This window comes from Aotus nancymaae, unplaced genomic scaffold (assembly GCF_030222135.1).
Source record: "Aotus nancymaae isolate 86718 unplaced genomic scaffold, 86718_ANA_hifiasm-v0.15.2.pri h1tg000041l, whole genome shotgun sequence".
NCBI lineage: Eukaryota > Metazoa > Chordata > Mammalia > Primates > Aotidae > Aotus > Aotus nancymaae.
Genome location: NW_026988455.1, coordinates 19,870,795 through 19,897,311, shown reverse-complemented (window position 1 = coordinate 19,897,311; position 26,517 = coordinate 19,870,795). Strand labels below are relative to the sequence as shown.

The 26,517-nt window shown below is 42.3% G+C and overlaps 2 protein-coding genes and 1 pseudogene across 2 annotated transcripts in view; 1 reads left to right on the top strand and 2 right to left on the bottom strand.

Moving 5' to 3' along the window:
• The window catches only part of LOC105725276 (thymidylate synthase-like), a 26,724-nt pseudogene extending 7,778 nt beyond the window's left edge, over positions 1-18,946 (bottom strand).
• Positions 1-26,517, bottom strand: part of LOC105725070 (zinc finger protein 679) — a 185,074-nt gene that overhangs the window by 134,350 nt on the left and 24,207 nt on the right. The window lies entirely within an intron of this gene.
• On the top strand, positions 18,945-26,517 carry LOC105725085 (spermatogenesis-associated protein 31A1-like). The gene is made up of 5 exons (XM_064361305.1): positions 18,945-18,991; positions 21,671-21,932; positions 23,033-23,147; positions 23,705-23,765; positions 24,902-26,517. Exons 1-5 carry the CDS (start codon positions 18,945-18,947, stop codon positions 26,298-26,300), a joined length of 1,884 nt encoding a protein of 627 aa, XP_064217375.1. The 3' UTR covers positions 26,301-26,517.

Below are 26,517 nucleotides of genomic sequence, written 5' to 3'. Positions count from 1 at the left end.
CAAGTAATCTGCCCACCTCAGCCTCCCAAAGTGCTGAGATTACAGGCATCAGAAACTATGCCTGGCCAATAAACCCTTCTCATCTATTTTGTAATGTACAAAGAAGGATCCAAAATATAATGTATGTGCACTTAGTAAGCATCATAGAAGGAAAGGAAGAAAAGAGTTCCATGATAAGGTAGAAATCATTTACATAGGAACTTACTCCCTGAAGAGTGCAAGGAGGAGATACTCACAAGCAGGGAGCCTTTTTTCCTCTAGGATTGACTCTGGAACTGTGTGAAAAACTGCTGGTTTCTACAGTGGTCTACAAACAGCTCTCACCTGACAGAGCTACTCGGCTTGGGGATGGCAGTTCCAAGGTGAACAGACAACATTCTGTTTGGAACACTGCTTCTCTGATTGAAGAAGAGTCAAAAAAACCTTTCTCTTCTGAGATATTTATAGCTTAGAGAAGTTGAATAAAGTATACTTTTGTGAGCCAAATTTACTTTTCTCTGTACCTGAGTTCTCCAAATTTTGTAAACTATTTGTGAATATTCTTATTTACGGCAATGTAGTTATTTGCGTAAGTTCAGTAAGAATCTGTTTTCTTTTGTGACAGGACAAAATTGAAGACACTGGTTCTGTTACCAAGGCTTTGACTGGAATGACATATTTTCAGATAGGACCAGACTGAGGAAGTGAGGTTGGCTGTACAGAGCTAATAAAAGCCCCGTGGAAAGACTGGCTTAGTATCTTATCTAAGTTGTTCCCTTACAAGGCTTCTGATCTCTAATAAATAAAGCATGTCACTTACTAGCAGAGGCCCAGGAACCTTGAGATATTTTAGGACCTCAAGAAGAAAGGAATTCCTACAGGCATTATAAGCACAGGCTAATAGTGAATCCTTTTCTTGGATTCTGGCCTTGAGGCTTTTAAAAAGTTGAATCCAAAATTTCTTGTAAAAGTTCCAGCAAAGCTTACTTTAAAAGAGCCTGGCTGATCATTAATCTTGCTACATTCTATGCAAATAATCAGGCCAAGCATAATGAAACCAAAATTTATTTTGCAAATAAATCGGTCCTACTATGATTTATTTTTAGCACAAATGGGGAAACTAGAAAGAGAGAAAATTTAGATTCTAGCCCTGACCATGGTTTCAGTTTTTTATTAGTTGCCTACAATTTGGACTAACCCTGAATTATTTCCTGACTACAAAAAAATCTCTAAATAGAACCAGGTTTTAATTTTCTTCATGATGCTTTTAGCTGGCTCCTTAATGGAATAGGTTCTTTGTTGTTGTTCTTGTGTTCGCAACAAATTCTCTTTTGATTATAGTCCTTGTGTGCATTGTATTTCTACTAATCAAATTATTAACACTATGTGTTTCTCATTGTTTTATTTCTCCTGAGGAAATCGAAGTCATAGTATTCTGAAGACAAGAAATGATTGAGCAGCCTGTGAATCTACCCCATTTGGAATCCCCCTGGGGCTGATCTATTTTCCATTGCCAGTGCATTGCTGCTAAAGCTGTACAATATCAAACAAACTCCCTAAAGTCTCAAAGACCATGGCAAAAGAGAAGGGTGCATGAGATTGTAAGAACCAGATTAGTGGGAGGAGTGTGGAGGCTGAACCATCTCCATCTTCAATGCTAATCCACCATGTTTGCTTTTGATTAACCCCAGTTACAAGAAAGCCTCTGAAATGTCCAGTTTATCTATTGTTCCCTGTGGAAGGGCAGTTACTTACCTTGATATAGTTTGGATATTTGTCCTACCCAGATCTCATGTTGCATTATAATCCCTAAGGCTGGAAGTGGGGCCTGGTAGGAGGTGTTTGGGTCATGGGAGCTGATCCCTTATGGCTTGGTACTGTCTTCGCAATAGTGAGTTCTTTCAAAATCTGTTCATTTAAATGTGTATTGCACCTCCCAGCCACCACTCCCATCAGTCGCTCCTGCTTTTGCCATGTGAAATTCCTGCTACCCCTTCACCTTTAACCATGATTGTACACTTCTTGAGGCTGCGCTAAAAGCCAAGCAGATGCCAGCACCATGCTTCCTATAAAGCCTGCAAAACCATGAGCCAATTAAACCTCTTCTCTTTGTAAATTACCCAGTCTCCAGTATTCCTTTATAGCAATGCAAGAATGGCCTAATACATACCTTAACTACCCCTCTTAAGGCAAATTCCTAATTATCCCCTCTGAAGCATGTGTGCCTCTGCCTTATGGTATGTAACTCCTGGGTCTGGCAGGTAATGCTGCATAATCCACCACCTAGTCTCTCAGTTGCTGGCGACACAGATAAAGCTTTTGTTCCTAAGTCCCTATTAAATGTCTCTTTATGAGAAAATAAAAGAAAGGGGGAAATAAGAGGTGGAAGGGAAGGGGGAAAAGTTTTGGTAAGATAGTATTAATAGAGCATTATAATGGCCTTTCATTGTTTCTATCTACTCAATGTCCATCTGCCATGTTTATGATTATCACACCTCAGTATTTTTCTCAAGAAGCCACCTCTTTTCCACTTTGTGTTTATATGGTTTGATCCATTTCCTATATTAAGGGGTGGGTCCAGATCATAGGTCTCACCAATCATTTAGTTCCATTTTTGGGCCAAAGTGATTATTTAAGGATTGGTATAGGCCCACATCAATCAAAATCAATCTCATAACTTTTCTAAAGCAACTGGGCAAGGGGTCTTCTCCACACTTGGAAAGTGAAAAAAAAATGAGTCACCAGTGTTTTGGAACCATCCTGAGTTGAGAGCTTGCCTGAAAATGAAAGCAAAATGAAATTTGCAGAATCTAGAAATGCGGAAAGCTAGCTTCTTAGGACATTATCTGAGCATCTAGATCTAGCTACATCAGAAACATAATTTTTATTGTCAGCCCATAAATTCCCTTTTAATTTGAATCCAATTTAGGGTTGAGTTTCTATCACCAAGACTAAAGAGTCCTGATTAACATAATTACAGAAAGCAGGAAAGAGTCTCAGATAGTTCAGACCTACCGTTGTACATGGCAAACGACAGAACAAACACTGAATACAGACAGAACTCACTCAAATCTTGACTCTACAAATTACTAGTGCTGCAACTGTTACAGTAGGTAGTCAGGCAGACATGAGTAGGGCTGGAGACTGCTCCCCTCTGCCAACCAGGAATGTTAGGTGACCATCAGGTGATGGTCAAACAGTTATTAAACTGTCTCTAAAATAATAATCGGTTGTAGCCAGTACCAGAGAAAGGCAGTCTCCCAATAGATAGAAAAACCTGAAACTGGTGATCAGCTTCCCGATAAGATCTCAGGAGTTGGATAAATGGGTTCAAGTATGTGCACCAAGAGGCAAGATAGCGAACTTTAACTGCTATATGACCTTAAAGGAATACCCGGCTGGTAAGAGAAGAATGCAAGCATGCACACAACTCTAGTAAACACACCACACAGGCAGCCCCTCCCAAGTGGTGCCAGGCCACTGTCCATGTGGAATGCCAATGTGTAAGAGCCCAAGTCAAAGGTCAAACCATGCACTAGATCTCTCAAATTGCCCACTTGGCCTTCTTCCAGATGTACTTTACTTCCTTTTGATAGAGGCAGACAAATGCCTAGACAGATAGGGGTGGATCGCCCATCAAACCCCATCTCCAAGCTCAAGAGAGTTTAAAGCCTGAACGCCAAGCTACAAGTTAAATCCTCAGACCAGATTGAGAACTTGTCTTCCCATTTGGCACACTTTCCTCTAATTGGTCCCTACCCTTCACTTATTTTACATAGACCTACATTTTTCTATGCTGTCGTGCCCACCTTTGAGTGATGTCTTCACTTTAACCTTTTTTGCATACTCACAAACCAATCAGTACACACTCTCCATCCTGAGTCCATAAAGGGTCTCAGACCCAGCAACACCAGAAAACCACCCGTCCCCCACCCTCTCCTTTCCATTGACAACCATTTTCATCACTCAATAAAATTATTCTTTGTCCTCTTCAACCTCCAATGTCCCGCATATCCTCATTCTTCTTGGGCATCATACAAAAGTCAGGAACCACCAAACACAGGTCCAAGCTATAACACAGGCAGGCTGGGGCACACCAGCATGGCCGAGTAAGGCCCAGGTGGAGCATTGCTGGCCAGGAGTCCCCAGCTTGCAAAGTGACCAAGAAGAAAAATCCTGCATCACTTTCATTCCTACTCTAAAGCTTTTTAATAAACTTTCACTCCTGCTCTAAAACTTGCCTCAGTCTCTTACTTTGCCTTATACCCTCAGTGGAATTCTTTCTTCTGAGGAGACAAGAATTGAAGCTGCAGTAGACCTGTATGGATTTACTGCCACTGACACAACTAGTGTTAAAGAAATTATTTCATTTCTCTCAACCTTAAATTTGTATATGTAAAATGGGGAGACATCTAACTACCAAGTAGAATTAGGTGGAGGATTAAATAAAATGAAGCATGTGAGAAGTGCTGTACATTGTAGATGCTCCATACACTACTTGGTGCATTGCCAATTTTCTCTCAGAAACCCAGCGATGAGAGGGAATTAGACAAGGTCTCCATAATTGTGCCCTTGAGGCTGTCAGCTCACACACTGAGTTCCAGGTTCATTTTTCCAATCACTTGAGTTCCAATCTCAGTGGGACTAACTAGATTACCATCTCCCAACAGCGGTAGTTTTTGTTTTTTCTCCATAAAACCTGGAATCCTTTTATCAGCATAAGTGTAAAAAAAAATAGTGTGGGTGTGGGGTTCTGCAGCAGAGAGAATGCTGGAAGCAGTTAAAGCACAGCAAGATGAAAAAAAAAAAAGAAAGAAATTCTGTCTCAAGTCTCATTCTCCAGAGAGATTTGTAAAGGCGAAGCATCTGTTAATAAAGGCACAGATTTGGCCCCTTTTTTATAAGTTAGCCAGAAAACAAACAAACAAGAAAACCCTAAGCAATTCACGCATAAGATTTTTTTTTTTTTTTTAAAAAGGCAATAGAGAACCTGCACATATTAAAATAGAAACTGAACTCAAGAGATGATAGCTCCTAATTTCTGGGTTTCTAATATGTGCCAAGCCATCTGTGTGTTTGATTTTCAGCACTCTACATCCTATGAGGTGGATGTTCTGTTATCCTTTCACAGATGTGGATGCTAAGAGTCAGCAAAGGCTCTGGGAAGGTAAACAGCTTGCCTGCAGTCAGGTCTACTGCTCTTCATCTCCTTTAATGCCTCCCTAGTCCAAGCCATCACCTTTTTCCTCCTGGTCTCAGAATTGCTATCTCTGCTTCTATTTGACAACCTTACACTCTATATCCCAAAGAGTATCTAGAATGGTCTTAACAAAAACTAACAATAATGCATCAAATCATCTCCTACTTTAAATCTCCCAATGACTCTGGAAACTAAGTTGTCAGTTTATTTAAAAACAAAACACGCAACTACCATATAACCCAGCGATTGCACTCAGGCATTCATCCAAAAGAAATGAAAATGTATGTTCACACATAAACCTGCATACCAGTGTTCGAAGTAGCTTTATCCACAATAACCAAAAACTGAAAACAACTCAGTGGGTGAATGATTACATAAACTGTGGTATATCCACACCATGTAATATTACTCAGCAAGGAAAAGAAACAAATTATTGATACATGCAACAACTTGGATGCTGAAAAAGCAAATCCGAAAAGGTTACATAGTGTAAAATTTCATACATATAACATTTTTGAAATGACAAAGTTATAGAAATAAAGAACAGGTTATCGGTTCCCAGGGGTTGAGGATGGGGAAGACAGTGGGAAGGACATAGGTGTGATTCTAAAAAGGCAACACAGAATCCCTTGGGGAGACAGAATTGTATCTGGACTGTGGTGGTGAATACATGACCTTCCACTCTCTACTTGTGACAAAATTGCATAGAATACACACACACACACACACACACACACGAATGAATACAAGTACAACAGGAAATCTAAATACGATCGGTGGATTATATCAACGTCAATATGCATGTGGTTGTAATACTACACTGCAATATTTTAAAATGTTAACAATGGAGGAAATTGGGTGTGAGGTATGCAGAATCTCTCTGCTTTATTTCTTACAACTGCTTGTGAATTTACAATTATCTCAAAATAACAAGTTTTTGTGTTTTTTTTGTTTTTCTTCTTGTTTTTTTTGAGACAGGGTTTGGCTCTGTCACCCAGTCTGAAGTGCAGTGGCATAATCTTGGCTCACTGCAGCCTCAACTTCCCAGGCTCAAGTGATCCTCCCATCTCAGCCTCCCAAGAAGCTGGTACTGCCAGTGTGCAGCACCATGACCAGCTAATTAAAAAAAAAAAAAATTATAGAGATGGTGGTCTCACTGTGTTGCCCAAGCTGGCCTCAAACTCCTGGCCTCAAGCAATGCTCCCACCTTGGCCTCCCAAAATGCTGGGATTATAGGTGTGAGCCACCATGCCAGCCAAGTTTGACTTTTCAAAAATCACCTAAAGACTTCTCATCACATTAAGAATAGCATTGCACTGTTTGCCCTGGTTTATAGAGCCCTACATGACAAAAAGCCCTTTAGATTTATCTGATCTCATTCATCCATTACCACACTCCTACCCTGCTTCTTAAGCATCAGTAGGTCCTGCTTCCTCTTGTTGCAATGCTCTTCCTTTGATCTCTGCGTGAATTCCTTCTTGTCACTTGATTCTTGGCCTTTTACCCTCTCAGAGGCTTTTCCTGTCCACACAATCTAAAGAGTCTCCCAGATGCCCTGTTACATCACCCTGTATTTATTAGCACCATGGCATGCATTACTATCTGTTATTTGTTTTTTTTTTTTTTTGGTGTTGTTTGTATTTGTTTCCCTTTACTAGAAACTAAGCTCTTAAAAGTAGGATGTTATTTGTGTTATTTTCTGCTGTGTTTCCATCAGCTGGAACAATGAGTGCCAGACACCTAGTAGCTGCTCAACAGATGTTCACTGAGTGGATACAGACAAGCATGAATGATAATCTATGGACAGAGGTCTTATTTAATACCTAGTCATGTTCTGCTTGGCATTCATCTATCCCCAGTGGTTTCAAACTCTTCACCCAGATATTATATCTTAGTGTTTTATTGCAAGTCTCAACATTAGCAGGTTTCAAACTCTTCACCCAGATATTATATCTTAGTGTTTTATTGCAAGTTTCAACATTAGCAGGAAAATCTAGACCTAAAAGAGCCAAGAATTCAGAGAGCAGACACATGCTGGAGATGAAGAGAAGAATGGGAAACAACTCAGGTAACAGAATGGTAAACAGGATGGGAAACCCAGGTAAATGCAGTAAGTGCTCACTGACTTCCCTGTCTGCCAGGCAGTGTGCTGTGCACTGTGGAGATAAGAGATGAGGTCATTATAGTCTTGAGCCTCCAGGTCCCTCATAACTGTACCTGAGGGTCCCATCAGGAAAGGGAATCATTTGAATGACCCAATAGGTGAGCTGGAAACCCTGAGCAGAGTGGACAGAGCTAACAGGATTCCATCTTAGAGATGATAATCACTGGGAAAATAATGTAGTCAGAAACCAAACCAGTGGTCTCCATTCCCCTTCAACTGGAGCAGGGCCATTTTGACCTGTATCATTTACTGAGATTTTTTAATCAACACATGAACCTATTGTCAAAAAGTGTTTGAAACCACTCTGTGTAAGGCAGACCCACACTTTGGACTAGGTATCAGCAAAAGAAAGGATTTTGAAAACATTCTGTCATTTCAAGATAATATTTGCTTTAAATCTTTCCCACTTCTGTCTTTAAGAAAGAGATAAATAGAAGCAATGTACTGACATTCTCATTTTCAAGTCCCCAGTGGGTTTCATTGTCACAGTCACTTGGGGTTATCAAGTTGCTTCCTTCACAATTGCTAGCCAGGCAAGGCCTGGCACAGGCTATCAGAGGCTTCACACATCCCACTCCAATCAAGACAGAACAGTCTCATTCTTAGAACAAAACAAAGGCGGGGTATTGATTTCTGCATGAGCAACAGGGTTTAACTCTTGTGCTTTCAACCTAAGAGCCCCAGAAGCCCCAGGAATTTTTTCAGAGTTAGGCATCTGTCCTTCTCTTGGATGAGGATGTTTGTCCTCATGATTTCTGCAGTGGAAAACAACATTCATGAGCTGAAAGGCCATTCTGCAAGAAAGCAGGATGTCATGTGTTTGCCAAATCGCATATGCTCACCTACCATCATGCTATAGACTATACCAGGATTAGCCATTTGATTCACTAATTGACTAGATCAAATTCAGGCTTGGGAGAAAGATAAACTCTAAAATATGCACAGGGATCCAAAGGTTAAATAGGGTATTCCAGTCCATTCTTTGATATTGTCCTCCTAACAACCCTATATAGGGAAGAAGGCAGGAATGCTTTTTATTATACTTTCAGTTCTGGGATACATGTGCAGAATATGCAGGTTTGTTACATAGGTATACATGTGCCATGGTGGTTTGCTACACCCATCAACCTGTCATCTACTTTTGGCATTTTTCCTAATGCTATCCCTCCCCTTGTCTCCCACCCCTCTACAGGCCCTAGTATGTGATGTTCCCCTCCCTGTGCCCGTATGTTCTCATTGTTCAACTCCCATTTATGAGTGAGAACATGCAGTGTTTGGTTTTCTGTTCCTGTGTTAGTTTGCTGAGAATGATGGTTTCCAGCTTCATCCATGTCCCAGTTCACAATAGCAAAGACTTAGAACCAACCAAAATGCCCATCAGTGAAAGACTGGATAAAGAAAATATGGCACATATATACCATAGAATACGACGTAGCCATAAAAAAGAATGAGTTAATGTCTTTTGCAGGCAGTAATTTTTATACCCATTTTACAGATGAAAAACTTGATTCAACAAAGCACTTAAGAAGTTGAGACTAGACTTCCTAGTTCTTAGGGCTCTCCCCATTCTCTTATGCATCTTCTCATGAATATAATTTGACTTTTTTCCCTGAAGTAAAGAGTTACTTGAACCAAAGTATTAAAAAGTATTATTTCCTTTAATCAGAACCAACTTTAACCCATATTCAGTAAAATTTAGGGGGAAAAAGGCTCTGGTCTTGGTATAAATCTCTATTTCTCAGATCTTCACTTTCCCATAAGACCGGTCTGAACAGTTAGTTCTCTCATCCTAATGACCCTACCAATATTGGGAAACATCTCTCAGTTTCTCCTGCTACAGAGGTTACAAATACACAGATTGCTCATAAATAATCTCATATTGTCACATGAATAATAATGATGTCATCTACCTAATGTTTTTACTTGCATTGCCACCTACCTCATGTTATTTGACTCATAACACAGTGAAGTAAATATTAGTAGCTATTTCACAGAAGAATTAAATGAAAAAAACTGAGGATCTCCAAATTAAATCACATGAGATGGTGCATCTAATGAAGGCAAGATCTGGATGCCAACAGATTTATTGGCCTCTAAAATCTATTCTCTTGCCCCATATCTTGCAGCTCAGGCAGAAAGGCTGAGGAGGAAGAACTTATGTGTGTCCCACAGAAGGAGGCTGTCCAATTCTCCCTTCTTTCCAGATATTTATTGTGCTTCTGATATATGCCAGATATTAGCCTACTCAGTGGGGTCATAGCAGTAAAGAAAACAAAGAAGGTCCCCACCCTCCTGAAGCTTCTAAATGTAACCATTAATGGTTTATGGATTATTTTTATTCCTTGCCATCTACTCTGCCCCACAAAAATACATAAAGACCTTTTTGCATACTTCCCACAAAATGAGAAACTATACTTGCTTATAGTTATAGTTAAATGTATAGGCAGCAGTGCTTGGTCTTTTTATTCCAAAGTGCTAAATACCTAACTCACCATTCCCATTCACTGCTGTGACACAGACAAAGCAAGTTGGGGTTCTGTACAATTCCCTGCACGTTAGTTGTATCTTAATTGCTTTTTCTCTGCCTCAAGAGAGCATTGCAGAATGCAAGACAGGTTCTGTTATTACAACATAACTATTAATTTGTAGGTAATTATTTGCAAGCTTCAACAGTTTAACTAGAAATGGTAACAAATTTTTTGTGACTCACCTTACAAGTGAGGTACATTTGAGATACTATATCGTGGACCGAGTTATTAGCACCAAGAATCTTGTAAGATTCCTCTCCTGAAGAAAGGAATCACTTACTAATTCATCATAAACCATATATATTCTATTATGGACCTGTATATCATACGTGTTGGTTGCCAGTCTGGAAATGTCTGTCACTTTCAGTATAAATTTTTAAAATTCCTTAGCTTAGCACACGATAGCATTGTAACAGGTCAGAAATGGCCTTCCAGATAGGAAGGGAGAAGAGGGAATCAGGAGGCACAGAAACTCTTCCTCCAACCTTGCAGTTTGCCTTCAGCCAGTCTTGTATATGAATCATACCAGAAAGGAGAATAAGAGCAATTATGAGATTCTCTAAGCTTCCATCTACAGGCCACAACAGGTGGGAGTCAAAAATCTTGAGTGAATTAAGAAACGTGGTACTTTTGCTGAATTTCAGAGATATACCCTCAGATGTAAAGCCTTAAAACCCATCTGAATGAATTGGGCTCCACATATGAAACAGAATTTATCACATATATTCAATTGTAGTTATTTTGATTTAGGGACTGCTTACAGGAGTATAAGCATAGTTTAGGAAACAAACTGAAGATAGTGGGGCAATGAGAAACTACAATAATATGAAGATGTTAATATCCCTAAAGCCAAAGCTAGGATGCTCCAGGAGCCCAAAGACAGCTGAAGCCGTGGAGGAGAGGTCTCCAGAGGGAACTGGCAGGATGCTGTTTTGCCTGAAAACAGGGACCAAGTGGATTGAATAAAGACAACGTGCTACATATATGCCATGGAATACCACACAGCCATAACAAAGCAGGAAATTAAGTCCTTTGCAGCAGCGTGGATGCAACTAGAGGCCATTATCCTAAGCAAATTATTGCAGGAACAGAAAACCAAGTATCACACGTTCTCACTTATAAGTGAGAGCTAAAACAATGGGTACTCATGGACATAAAGATGGCAACAATACATGCTGTGGTCTACTAGAGGTAGAAAAGAGGGGAAGAACAAGGGTTGAAAAACTATTGGGTACCATGCTCAGTACTTGGGTGACAGGAGCAATCATACCCCAAACCTCAGCATCACACAATATTTCCAGGTAACAAACTTACCTGTGTACCCCCTGAATCTAAAATAAAGTTGAAATTATTATTTATTTATTTATTTATTTTGGTACAAAGTGATTTATTTAGAGACAGAGAGAGAAACAGGAGGAGAGAGAAACAGTAACTCTCACACTGAGTGAGAGAATCCAGAAAGATGGAATCCAGGAGAGGAAAGCAGCTTCCACACTGAGTGAGAAATGGAGTTTAGGAGGGAAAGACAGGCTTCCACGATAGAGTGTGGAAGGGGACCCCAGAGGAGAAATCCCGAAATTATTTTTAAATTAAAATAAAAATTTTAAAAGGGTACCAAGGCAGGGAAGGAGTCAGAAGAAACATACTTCAACCCAACTTTCCCTCCAAACTTCAGTTAAGATGCCTTGCATCTTAGCAGCCAAATCCAACAATCCACCAGGCGGCAAAGGAGTCTGGGTGCTGCAGTCTGCAAGGATCGAGTTTACAGAGCCCAGAGCAGGCGGAAAGGGATGAATACAACTTGGGGTGAACAAAGAGAAGTGAAGTTTGCCCATTCTTAGAGCTCCATCTCAAGCCAATCTCCCCCTCTGTCTAGGTCCCTTCTTTGACCTATTTGAATATAGCATAAATAGAATTTTAAAAATAAATGATATAATAATAATTGATAAATAAATAAACAGAATAAAAAAGAGTAAAGCAGCTGCCCTTTCCTACCTCAGGGCCTTTGCACATGCCGTTCCACCTTCCTTGAATTCTTCTCCCAGTCTCTCTTCATGTGCATAGCTTCTCATTCCCCATTTAGGCCCCACTTAAACACCATTTCCCAGGGAGAATTCTGAAGACCTTAACATTTCAGAATCCTAATCTATAAAGGGTAATGAAACATTGCTCAAAATGGAATGAGATGAAGACAATTTGGATTTATCAAGTCCTTGTGCATATGTTATATTGAAACGGCTCCGCTGTGTGGGGTATATACCCTGGTTCTTTCTCATGGTTAAAAAAGAATTCAGGACATAGACACACACGAGGAGTGGGTTTAGGAGTGGAAAGTGTAATAGCAAAAGAAGAGAGGACAGGCTTCCTCATGCTGAGAAAGTGCATTGCTTAACAGGGTTTCCAGTTTGTGGCAAAACACAACCAGTTTTGTACAGAAGCTTGAGGAGTCAGTGATTGATTTACACAGGGCTAAGGGGATTGGTTTGACTAGGTGTGTCATTTACACAGCCTGGGAAAAGACTGGCCCTCCCACCCTAGTCTATTATTATGCAAATGTAGCTTCCACCTGGCGGGGGCGTGATACCTGTACACAGTTTTACCTGGAGGCTGCCATGATGCCAGCACACTTGATGACAAGGAAAAGAGGGCAAGAGATGCCATATTGAATGTACCTGGCTTCCAGGTACAGTTGCCTTCATTTATATAATTATATAAAAGCTCCTGGTTTGCATATCTATGCCTGAATTTTCAGGCTGCTTTCAGTTAGATAAGAAATGGTTTGGGGCTGTTTTTATTAAAGGAAAATTCCACTGAGATCTTTTACCCTTTCTAGCTGCCTAAAAATAATTTCTTAATAACTCCTGTATTAATATGGTCCTAGTGGTATATGTGAAATTCAACAGTAGGGATCATCTAAAACTAAGCGGTAGCTAACCTGCCCTTTAAGAAGGTGTGTTTGGTTAACTGCAAGACTTCCATTAAACTGAATGGGACATGCAAGTTAGGGCCAGTGCTGAATCCCTCAGGACAGGAAACAGGCTCAGGACTGTCACCACTGCCTGTCCTGCAGGTACCTGTTGAACAAATGCTCTCACAGTTCTCCACCTGAAGCTTCCTCATCAATAGACTGTTTACACATCTAACCCCAGCTGTGGATTAGCTATTCCTATTACATGTTGCTTTTAATGGCCCTCACTTCTACACAGTTAAAATGCATCACATGTGTAATTATGTCCTCCCTACTCAGTACTATAGTATTCAGCCTTGTTCATGCTTGTTCAATACTATGTAATGCTTAGCTCACTACCAGAAACCTCCTAGGTCTTCAAAAATTATACTGAATAAATGAACCCAGCATACACATGCATGTGCACACACGCACACACACACACACACACACACACACCCACACACACCCCTACATGGATCAAAGAAGACAGTTAGATTGCATTTTATGCTGTGTGATGAAACACAATTCACAATTTTTGTTTAATTCTAGGTATCTTCATCTTAAGCAGTACCTTGACTAATCATAGTTCTCCTAAGAAGGGTATAAGGACTTTAAAAGTCCTGGAAGTCATCTGATAACTTTTGCAGTAGACTTCTAGTTCACTCCAAAACTTTTTACTATCAAATGCATTTGTACAGAGAGAGAATTTTTTTTAACTGTGATAGGTAGCTTATTCATTTGCACGTGTACACCGTGCCTACCACTTGTTATCCCAACCATGAGATTTTGAGATTGAGTGTTTTCATGAACTGGTAGAAGACAATAAAAGATAATGAAATTTACAGTTCAAAACCAAAAAGCTCACATTTTTACAAGCCTATTTAAAGAGGTTCTGTAACCAAAGCAATACGTATGGTGATCATAAAGGCACAGTTCTAAACCAATGTATTATTAAACCTTTACCTTAAATAAATTTTTTTAAAAAGCAAAGATAAGAAAACAGGAAAGACGGGAAAGAAAGAGCCACTGTGTTAAATGGCTTTATATGGCAGAGTATGTTACCTAAAATTTCATCTTTTTCCAAAAAGAAGGCCATTTCCCAAACTAAACTCTAAGAATTCTAAGAAAGAAAAATATATTTAATTTCCAAAGCATTTCCTCCCATTACGCTGGCAGTACACACTCCTATAGCAAGTCTGCAACTAAAAAATGAGTTTATGTTGATGCATTTTAAGAGCATGCAGCAATAGCTCTGATTACATCGCTAGCTGGAAATGACAATGCAGATACAAATCCTGTTTTATGCATTGTAAACATGCTGCACTCTGTGGCTTAAAGGTCCTGGAGATGTCACACTAGGGAGTATCCACGCATGCCTTTTCTTCTTCCATTTTGGCCTATAGTTAGAGTCTACGCTAATATCATTTCCCATTTCCTAAGAAAGAAATTAAAAGTCAGAAACAATTTAAATTACTTGAATCTTCTCCCATGAGAGGAATTTGTATACCTCAGAAATGAATGTGACTCTTTGATGGGGAATGCTTATTTGCTGTTGACAGCTTTTTAGTGAAAAAGATAGAAATCAGCTTGAATTTCGACAGCAAGAAATTGAGAGCTTGTTCTGCCAGCAGGAGGCTGAAGCCTCTAATTTTCTCTCTGCGAAACGAAGATGAACCAGGAATATAATCTACCTGCTTTTCCAAAACAAAACAAAAATTCTTTGTGTAGTTGGCTTCAAAGTAAGAAAGGTAACATTTCCAGTTCTGTTCTATCTGTCTTGGTATTATTAATATAATAGCTGGGCTGTATTCAAAAGCAGACAGAATAGATTCCAAATTCCATTATACTCTCTATTTTGAACTTTTCATTTGAACAATGGAGTCCACGGTAACCCCATCAAACTTCCTTTAACCAAAGGTCTGACGATCCCTGAATACCAAAATATCTCTAACACACAAAATTAAATTCTATTCTATTCGATCATCAAAGATACGTCTTTGCAACAGTGGCGATATACGGATAGCCTTCATTAGACTCCAGTAAGCTCCTAACTGTATGTAATAAATCCAAACAGACAAGACTTGATTTGTAATAGAAAATAAAATTTGGCTTTGGCCAGTCTGTCAGATTCTTCGAAGACATTTATTTTTCTAACATGAAGACCTAAGACAGCAACAATGTTTATAAATTTCACAAGCTAAATAAAGCCTGAGGGGGAGAAACAGCATAACAATCTTCCAAGTTAGTATATTATGGTTGTAGAAGGGATTTTTGCTAATAGAGATTTTTAACATCATTTCTGGCACTATAACCCTGTGTGTAGTATCTCAGAAGAAATAGCATAGATGCTATTATAGACTCAAAACAGGGTTTTATCAGGTAACATTTCCTGGGCTCTCCTTTTTCCCCCTAACAGAACAAAGAAAGAAAGAAAATTGCAACAACTGTTACTATTACCAAGCTGCCAGACAAGCCTGGTAATGTTGTTTCAGGAGACAAAATTAATCAAATAAAAAAGCAAACAGAAGGAAGCAGCATAGTGTATTAAGTGAAAATTCAAAGCAGTTATAAGGCTATTAGGAGAAAAGGACTTTACAACTATAAAAAAAAAATGTTATATTTGATTAAGAAATGAAGTGTTTTAGATTTTAGTATATTCTGTTTTGGCAAGCCTCACTTAACCATGTGTTTCCAAGAATTTTTAAATAAATTAATTTCCTGCATACTTAAGCAACACTACATGCTACAAAAAAAAAGTGAAGTCTTACTGAGCTTGTTAGTTCAAAATAATTAATTTTACTAAGTTACTGAATTTTCATTGAAAGTAATAGCAGGATTTTAAAAAAATCTAAGCACTTATCCAGTTTAAGTTCATAATTCTGCAGCAGAAAATGCAAGTCCAATGAAAAGGCAGAAATAATTTCTATTTCTGGAAATATGGTGGATTAGCCTGAAAAAATTCCTTAAAAAACTAGAAACACTAAGTAAAACATAATAAGCATTCTTCTAAAGGATATTGGTCAAGCATAAAGAAAATTATCCCACATGGAAACAAGGAAATTCAAGATGGAAGAACGAAAACCGTGGTTTAAAAAAGTAGGGGAATCTAAATAAACATTCATAGTCCAAAACAATAATAGTAATACATTGTGGTGTTTAATATATAGAGAAAAATGTAAGTTAACAATAATACAGACAAGAGGAAGATAAATAGAATTAAAGTGTTCTAAAATTCTAGAATTTTTCATAATTGGTTAAAGTACTAAATTATATCACACTGGAAGAAGTTAAGGATGTGAGTTTTTATTTTTAGAGGAACCACAAAAAAATAGTAAATGTGACAACTTCATAAGTGTTGAAAATGAAAGGATAATTTATAAAGTGACTAATCAATAAAAGGCAAGAAAGCTGAGGTAAAATAAACAGAAAACAGAGTAATTCAGTTAATATAATGCTAAATATAAATGAACTAGATACTACATACACACACCTACACATACACACACACACACACACACACACACACACACACACAAACAGGGTACCTTACTCATCAACATTTGGATGCAGCTTAAATATTTGTATTTTAAAAGAGTAATAGATAAGTATACATCTCAAAAAACGTTTTAAATAAAAAATAAAACTCTAGGAAAATCAGGAGTTGGGAGAGGAAGCAAACAAAAATAAATGCAGTATTAATATAGAAGACAAACATACATACCAAAGAAAAAGACAAATATAAAAGTTGTTTCTTTGAAAAGATAATAAAATTGATAGCCTCCAAACAGAAGTGATTAGTGAAAAGAGAGAAAAAGAGTGCGCAGACCATCAATTTTAGTAATGAATAAGAGAATACCACTATGGTTCCTAAAGATATTAACAAGATAATAAGATGATAGTATCAAAAAATTTTTTAAACACAAGCACAAGGAAAATTTGGGAGGCATTAGATATGTCTATTACCTCTATTGTGGGGATGGTATCATGGGTATTTGCATTACGTCCAAACTCATCAAATTGTACATGTTAAATATGTACACTTCTTTGTGTATCAATTATACTGCAATAAAGCTGTTTTTAAAAGATTATATTATCAACATCTTTATGCTAATAAATTTGAAAATGTAGATCAAATAAATTTTTTTAGATAAATACAACTTAAACTAAAAGAAATACAGGAAGAAGTAGGGAATCTGAATAGTTTTATGGAATAAGAAAATCAAAAATGATTTAAAAAAAACAATGCCAGTTCTTATCAATGCTATTCAATAGTTAAGAATGGAAAAAGGCTTAACCACGGCTTTAAGAATTTTTTTAAAAAGAGACAAATAATAAAATAAGAACTAAAAATGTCATTTATGTAAGGCCGGCTGCCTCACTGGGAGCTAAATGGACACACTTATCTCTCCCCATGCTGGATAATGCAGTCATCATTCCAGACACGTTACTCCTATCAGGCCTCTCCGTGCTGGCTCCCCACACCCACTCCTATCTGGCCTCTCCATGCAGGCTCCACACACTGACTCCTGTATTCCTCACTCGACCCCTTCAAAATTTAAAAACCCCGCCAAAGATTGGTCCAACGGCAGCTTAACATTGACCTCCCCAGCCGGTCAACCCACCAGTAGCCCTGCCTGGCTACCAATGGCAGCTTGCCCGATCGGCACCTTAACTTTCCCTGACCAATAAAACTGTCTGCTCTTTGTTTCCCTAATAATCAATCAACCCCTCTGACCAATGAAACTGTTTGCTCTTTGTTTCCCTAATGACCAATCAATTACCTCCACTCCCTATAAAACCCCACACCCTAAGAAGCCCAGCGCGACTTCTCTGGCCCCTTCCCGGACCACAGAACCTCGCCACAGAGCTGAATAAATTGGATTCTCATTTTCTCACACTGGCCTCAGTTTCCTCATTTTGACTCAGCAATATACCTTACAATTTACAGATAATATGATTGTGTACATAAAAACGTCAATGAAAGATTGTGCTTTTAAAAAGTCCAGAAGTGACATTGCAGTGCAATGAGAAAAAGATAGCCTTTCCAATAATTGGCTGGGTCAGATGGATATGCAAACTTTAAAACTGACCCCCTACTTCCCACCAAATACAAAGGTTAACTTTATCTAAAGTATAGATCTAAAAGTGAATGATCAAACATTAAGTTCATAAAAAATAAGAATATCTTTATGGTGCTGGGGTTAGGCAAAAAATATTGTAAATGAGATGCAAAATCGCTAGTATTAAAAGTGATCTTGGGCAGTTCCCCTGCAAGAGAGAACGAGCGGGCGCGCGGGGAGTAGAGGCGGTAGAGGGAAGCGGCGGCACTGAGAGCCACCGAGTGACCCTCCCCGCCCCTTTGGACCCCCACCCACCTGCCTGCCCGTGGCCCATGCCCATAGCCGCACGCACGCCCGGCACAGCTCCCCAGACTCCGCGCCTTGCGTCACCGACCAGTTCGCAGCTCCATGCCACCACGGCCGGTTTCACCTGGTACAGCTGGCAGGACAGCTCACCGTTCACCACTTAGAACTGGCAGAGGGCATGGCATGGAGGCAGCGCCATCAGAGGAAGATCTCTTGGATTCCAAGCGCACATGATGATTCTTCTGTCATCAGGGTTGGTTTTGATGGTGTCAATCACTCTTTGCAGTTGGTCAACTCCTTTTCCTGAATAATCTGAATCCATATCTCTGTATTCTGCCCCAAAATGCCTCCACTGGAAGCCATAAACTGGGCCCAAGTCCCCTTCTTCTCTGGCGGAGAATCCCAAGCTATCCAGAAAGTCTCGGGATCCATTGGCATCCCAGATTTTCACTCCCTTGGAAGACAGCTCTTTAGCATTTGTGGATCCCTTGATAAACCACAGCAACTCCTCCAAAACACCCTTCCAGAACAGACGTTCGGTTGTCAGCAGAGGAAATTCATCTCTCGGGCTGTAGCGCGCCTGCCTGCAGAACACCGACAGGGTCCCGGTGCCGGTGCGGTCGTGACGCCGCAGCGAAGGATGTGCTCGATCTGCCCCAGGTACTGCAGCTCCCCATGAGGCGGCCGAGGCTGGGCGTCCAGCTCCTGGGCGGCAGGCTGCGAGGGCTGGTGTGGCAGCTCGGAGCCAGCGACGGGCATGGCGCTGCAGGCGGCGAGACGGAGGCAGAAGTGGCGTGGCTGGCGGTGGGACGGAGCCAGGAGAGGTGGTGCAGTGGCAGGAGCCCTTCCACGTGTTCTTTTCCCGCCACCATCCAGTGCTCCGTCTCTTCGTGCTCGGTGGGGTCACTGCTGCCCCAGCTACATCAGCAAAGATTTTATGATGAAAGTACCAAAGCAATTGCAACAAACGCAAAAATTGACAAATAGGATCAAATTAAACTAAGGAGGTTCTGCACAGCAAAAGAAGCTATCATCAGAGCAAACAGACAACCTACAGAATGGGAGAAACATTTTGCAATCTATCTATCTGACAAAGGTCTAAAATCCAGAATCTACAAGGAACTTAAGCAAATTTACAAGAAAAAAGCAACACCATTAAAAGGTGGCAAAGGGCATGAACAGACACTTCTCAAAAGAGAGACCAGGTGCAGTGGTTCATGCCTGTAGTTCCAGCACTTTGGGAGGCCAAGGTAGATGGATCACTTAAGGTCAGGAGTTTAAGACCAGCCTTGCCAACATGGTGAAACCCCACCTCTAAAGAAAATACAAAAATTAAGCTGAGCATAGTGGCTTATGCCTGTAATTCCAGCACTTTGGGAGGCCATGGTGAGCAGATCATGAGGTCCGATCGAGACCATCCTGGTCAACATGGTGAAACCCTGTCTTTACTAAAATACAAAAAATTAGCTGGGCATGGTGGCCCACACCTGTAATCTCACCTACTCGGGAAGCTGAGGCAGATTAATCACTTGAACCTGGGTGGCTGAGGGTGCAGTGAGCCGAGATTGTGCCACTGCACTCCAGCTTTGTGACAGAGCCAGATTCAGTTTCAAAAAAACAAAAATTAGCTAGACATGATGGCAGATACCTGTAATCCTAGCTACTCAGGAGGCTGAGGCAGAAGAATTGCTTGAACCCAGGAGACAGAGGTTGCAGTGAGCCAAGATCTCACCACTGCATTTCGGCCTGCACAACAGAGCAAGACTCCATCTCACACACACACACACACACACACACACACACACACACACACACAAAGATATACATGCACCTAACAAATATATTTTGAAAAGTTCAACATCACTGATGATTAGAGAAATGCAAATGCAAACCACAATGAGATACCATTTCACATCAGTCAGAATGGCAGTTATTAAAAAGTCAAGAAACAATGGATACTGGTAAGGTTCTGGACAAACAGGAATGCTTTTACACCATTGCTGGGAATGTAAATTAATTCAGCACTGTGAAAGACAGTGTGGCAATTCCTCAAAGATTTAGAACCAGAAATACCATTTGACCCAGCAACCGCATTACTCTGTATAATGGTATTTATACCATTATATTATATATATATAAAATTCTGCTATATATTAAATATATAATATATATTTTATATTATATATTATATATAATATAATATATATTACAGCTGATTAATATATTCTAGCTGATGCATGAATATATAATAGATATATATAATTCTAGCTAATGCATACATAACATACAATATATGTTATATATTTTATATGCATTGGCTAGAATATATTAATCAGTTATAATATATATTATATATTACATTATGTTATATATTAATATATTATATATTATATATTAAAATATATATAATGTATTTATATCATTATTATATATCCAAAGGAATATAAATCATTCTGTTACAAAAATACATGCACGTGTATGTTCATTGCAGCGTTGTTCACAACAGCAAAGGCATGGAATCAACTCAAATGCTCATCAATGGTAGACTGGATAAAGAAAATGTGGTATATATACACCATGGAATACCATGCAGCCATGAAAATGAATCAGATCACATCTTTTTCAGACACGTAGATGAAGCTGGAAGCCACTATCCTCAGCAAACAACACAGGGACAGAAAAGCAAATACTACATGTTCTCACTTCTAAGTGGGAGCTGAACAACGAGACCGTGTGGACACAGGGAGGAGAACAACACATCCTGGCACGTGTTGGGGGAGGGCCGGTGGTAGGGAGAGCATCAGGAAAAACGGCTAATGCATGCTGAGTTTAACACCTAGGTGATGGGATGATAGATGCAGCAAACTACCATGGTACACATTTACCTGTGTAAGAAAACTGCCTGTCCTGCACATGTACCCCAGAACTATAAAGAAAATAAATACATAAATAAAATTTTAAAAAATTAAAAAAATTATCTTAATTGTATGTGGGTTGGTCCCTTTGATTGAAAGTGAAATGGAAATAATTAAAAATAAAACCTTACTCTTCAAAATTTACAAAACTAAACAAGAGTAAAACAAATTTACATTTTGCCCCTGGATCGATATAAGACAAAAACATTGTGTGGGAAAGCTGGAGTTGAGGACGAATGAGATTCTGAGAATAAAAATCCCTGGTACATAGTCAAAGTTTCAGAGTCAACTTCAGATTTTCAAGGATTATAAAATAGATAACCTCATACCATCGTATCCAACAGACAAAAGGAACCAGATAATATCTATGTTGCAGGGAGAAAGAACAGAAAATTGGCTGAGTTCTGTCACTGACAAAACTTAGCGGGAAGGAGGAATCTGGAAGGTGGGAGGGTGGAGGGATCCCGGGCTTGTGGGGTGGGGAGGGGCTGTGCTTCAGCCTCCCCCCTCACTGCCCTCCCCCATCAGGGGCCCTTTGTGAGGTGAAGGCCCCAGCTCTGTGATGCAGGCCTGGGCCCCAGTCCCTAGTCTCCAAGGGACTGCCCAGAGCTCAGTTGCCTGAAGGCAGCATACCTATTCAAATGGAGAGTATTCCGTATCCTCTAAAACTTCTTCGTGAATCGTGGAGAAACACCCCCAGCTCCACACCATGGGAGTTGGATATCTTCCTCACCCTGGTATTTGGCGTGGTGTTCTTTTTCCTATTATTATGCCCCTACCGCTCTTACTTCCTTTGTGATCCACCCTCACCATCGCCTGAGAAGAGAATGGTAAGGAGCCCTCGGGCCGGACCCACACAACACAATTCTCTCCTTTCTTTCTATTATTAGCTCTGCTTTTCCAAATCCAGTGGAGAGACTTCTGAAATGGGAAGTGTCAGGAGAGACCAGAACATGGTCCTTCCAGGGAGAGGCAGAGCAGCCAGGGGTTGGTAGGGACTGGGATTTCCCTCCCAAGCTCTCAGTCCATCTGTGGGTGAGCACGGGAGGCGTCAGGGCAAAACCAAACCCCTGGACTCAGTGGCAAGGACCAGTCAGGAGATGGGGGAGGTCTCTGTGGGAGGGCGCTCATAAGCCCCTTCCTGGGGCAGGTGGCTGGGGGCCCAGCCTAGTCTGTGTGGGGTGATCTGGGGGCTGTGCTGAGCCTCCGAGGGCCTCCCACCTGGGCCTGGAGTCTCCTCTGATCTCCTGGGAAGCAGAATCCTACCTGACAGCTCAGGCGTGCCCGCGGGCCTGAGCCTGGGTGTTTGTCAAGTAGAGGAGCACCTCTACCGTTACTTACATTATATTATATATTATATATTATGCATTATGTATATTATAGTTTATGTATGAAACATATATATTTCCTCAAATAGTAAATCCCTTTCTGTGGTGGGTTTTATTGTTTGTTTGTTTGTTTTTTGAGACGGAGTCTCACTCTTGTCACCCTGGCTGGAGTGCACTGGCGATCTGGGCTCACTGCAGCCTCTGCCTCCCAGGTTTAAGCAATTCTCCTGCCTCAGCCTCCGGAGTAGCTGAGATTACAGGCACGCGCCACCACACCAGGCTAATTTTTGGTATTTTTAGTAGAGACAGGTTTCACTATGCTGGCGAGGCTGGTCTCAAACTTCTGATCTCAGGTGATCCACCCTTCTTGGCTTCCCCAAACGCTCAAATTACAGGTGTGAGCCATGGCGCCTGGCCCCCTCTTTGTGTTTTTCTAAGAAGAAAAGCAGTTTATCATCCACTTAAACATGAGTGGGAGGAAGCATACCACTCCCTGAGCAAGACGAGAGAGCTGTGCGGTTTGTGAGCGCTGCGCGCTGCGGCTGGGCTGGGGGCAGAGAGCGAGAGCCGGTCTCAGTCCCTCACCCTTTCTTGTCTCCCAGGATCTTCTCTCCCTGGATGAAATTCTAGCCCGGTGTCAGCTTATCTCCCAGTGTCAAGGTCAGTGGAGGAGGAGGCGCAGGCTCAAAGGCAGAAAGAAAAACAACCGTCTGAAAGGTAAGGCTCTGTCGGGCACACTAGAGTTCATTTGATCTTGTCTGTCCCCGGAGAGAAGCGACTCTGTCTGAGGAAGTCAACTGAAGAAGCCCGAGGTGGGGGCTCCTAGGAAGGAAATCAGAACCCCGGGTCCCTCTCAGATTCCGTGCTGGCAGGAAACCATGGTGGGCCGAGGACTGGGTGTTCCCCAGCAGGGCACAGTGTAGGGGGAGGAGGCCAATGCCTGTCTGAATCAGGAGGGGGGTGAGGGGGCTGTGGACAGCTGTTCAACTCTGCTAAGGCTGAGTCCTCTTTGAGACCACCCCAGTCCTTTCTCCCCACAGGGCGGCTGTGAGGACTATGAGGGTGGGGGGTCTGTGTGTGGATGCCCTTTGTGGACAACAAAGACTTGCCCTCTGTGCCTCACTATGACCGTCCAGGCCACGTGGCCTTGGACACAGACATGTGGTTTCCAGGATCTGACTCCCCATGGTCTTCCCTAAAGAAACATCCACTCAGCCTCCTGTGAGATCCCAGGCCCCTACCTCACTGCCCTAACCCGGTCTCCTCATTTCCAGCTTCCAGAGACCGCCTGACAGGCCTTGAGGGGACTCGGGACTTGTATTCACAACAGCAGTGGTGAGGCACTTCACCTTCCCTGCATCCTTCCTACCGGGGCTGGGATTTGACCCCAGGGCTTTACGGCAGCCTGGAGGTGACCTGGGATGGGGAGACCAGGGGGACAGAGGATGGGAGTAAAACCATGGAGCAAGGGGTAGGAGAAGAATTGGGGAGTCTGGGTGCAGCACAGTGGAGGGGCATAGGAGGAGAATTGGGGAGTCAGGGTGTGGGGCAGTGGAGGGGCATAGGAGAAGAATTGGGGAGTCTGGGTGCAGCACAGTGGAGGGGCATAGGAGAAGAATTGGGGAGTCAGGGTGTGGGGCAGTGGAAGGGCATAGGAGGAGAATTGGGGAGTCAGGGTGTGGGGCAGTGGAGGGGCATAGGAGGAGAATTGGGGAGTCAGGGTGTGGGGTGGTGGAGGGGCATAGGAGAAGAATTGGGGAGTCTGGGTGCAGCACAGTGGAGGGGCATAGGAGAAGAATTGGGGAGTCAGGGTGTGGGGCAGTGGAGGGGCATAGGAGGAGAATTGGGGAGTTAGGGTGTGGGGCGGTGGAGGGGCATAGGAGGAGAATTGGGGAGTCAGGGTGTGGGGCAGTGGAGGGGCATAGGAGAATTGGGGAGCCAGGGTGTGGGACGGTGGAGGGGCATAGGAGGAGAATTAGGGAGTCTGGGTGTGGGGTGGAGGGGCATAGGAGGAGAATTGGGGAGTCTGGATGCAGCACAGTGGAGGGGCATAGGAGAATTGGGGAGTCAGGGTGTGGGGCAGTGGAGGGGTATAGGAGGAGAATTGGGGAGTGTGGATGCTGCACAGTGGAGGGGCATAGGAGGAGAATTGGGGAGCCAGGGTGTGGGGCAGTGGAGGGGCATAGGAGGAGAATTGGGGAGCCAGGGTGTGGGGCAGTGGAGGGGCATAGGAGGAGAATTGGGGAGTGTGGATGCAGCAAAGTGGAGGGGCATAGGAGAACTGGGGAGCCAGGTTGTGGGGTGGTGGAGGGGCACAGGAGGAGAATTGGGGAGTGTGGATGCAGCACAGCAGAGGGGAATAGGAGGAGAATTGGGGAGTCTGGGTGTGGGGCGGTGGAGGGGCCGGGGCCCATTCTGTCCTATGGCCCTACCTGCTCCTGGCTGCAGCTTGTGCCTCCTGTCTCCTGCAGCATCCTGGGGCCGCATCCTAAGAAAGGTGACTTTGGTCGGCTCTCTGGCCCAGACCCCCCAGGTGAGGAGTGCAAAAGAGCACCTGATGGAGCCTCCCAGTCCCAAAAACCTCAGGACGTCTTCAGTGCCTCCACTCCTAACCTTCCCCAGGACAGCTTGACAGGAATCATTCCTGAGAACTTTCCAGTCAGTCCTGAACTCCGGAGGCAACTGGAGAAACACATTGAAAAGTGGCTCATTCAACAGCAGAGTAACCTGGGAATGACCCAAGAGTCTCCGGATCTGATGCAGCCTCAGGAGAAATTGCCAGGGACAAGTCAGGCCAGGGGCAAACTCAGACCCCTGCAGTCCTCCATGTCCACGGGCAAAAGCAGCAAGGACATACAGAAAGTGACGTTCAGGCTAGAGAGGAATCCGCGCACACCTCTGGGGCAAATTCTGGGGCAGACCCCACAAAATCTAGCCAGATGCATGGAAAGCTTCCCAGGGAAGGTTCTGGGGGCAGCCTCTGAGGAGTCGGAAAGAGACTTGAAGATGCCCTTGAGGAGAGACTCGGAAAGTGATCGCACAGAGAGAAATCGTAGAGAAAACATCCTGAAATCCCACGTGGGCATGAAGTTGGGCCAGATAAATGATGCTACAGAGAGCTTGGCTTCTCAAGTGCCCCATGGCCATCTCCAGAGCATGCCTACTGGCAACATGCGGGCTTCCCAGGAGCTACGTGACCTTACGGCAGCCAGAAGGAGGAACGTGGGGTGCAATGAGCCCGAGAACCCGAAACGTCAAGGCTCATGCAAGAACCAGAGCCGCAGGTTTACCCCTACTCACAAGAGTAAGAACCCAACGAAGCCCAACTTAAAAAAACGTGAAGAAAGGCTTGCAAAACTGAGGACTCCCCAACTCACCCCAGTCAGAAAAACAGAAGAAACTCATCAGGATGAAGGCCTCCAGCTGTTGCCGTCAAAGAAACAGCCTCCTTCAATAAGCAACTCCAGAAAAACAATCCAAGAATTTTCTCAGTGTGTCTTTTCAATGAAAAAAAGCAAGCCACTACCCGTCACTGCCAAGAGCCAGAAAACAGTGAAAAACATATCACATGTGTACAGCGGCTGTGCTAAAGCTGAGGGGCTCATGACAGCAGCTGGACAGATGCTGGAGGAAAAAATGACACTTTGCCGTGGGCATCATGCCTCGAAGGTAAATCAGCACAAACAGAGGTTCCAAGCCCCAGTCCGTGGGTTGCCCTGCAACCACGGGCAACTCTTACACCCGGAACAGCAGAATGCTGGGCTATGCAGCCAGCAGTCAACAAGCCACTCTCAAGAGCCAGAGTTGCCCCAACAGAGAGAGGCATATCAGAGATCAAAAGCCCTTGAAAAGTGTCCGGTGCAAAAATGAGGCCAGCGACATCCCCAACTCTTGCTCCCCAAGAAGGCTGTCTCCCCAGTCAGTGCCCCTGAGGGCAGACTGAAGACACCCAGTGCCTTCAGCCATCACTACCATTGTCCAAGGCACTGTCTTCTTTGCAAAGGTATCCAATCTGTTCAATCACAAATTCTTTAACTCATGTTCTTGCACCCCGAACATTAAATGTTCCACAATAAATAAATATCAC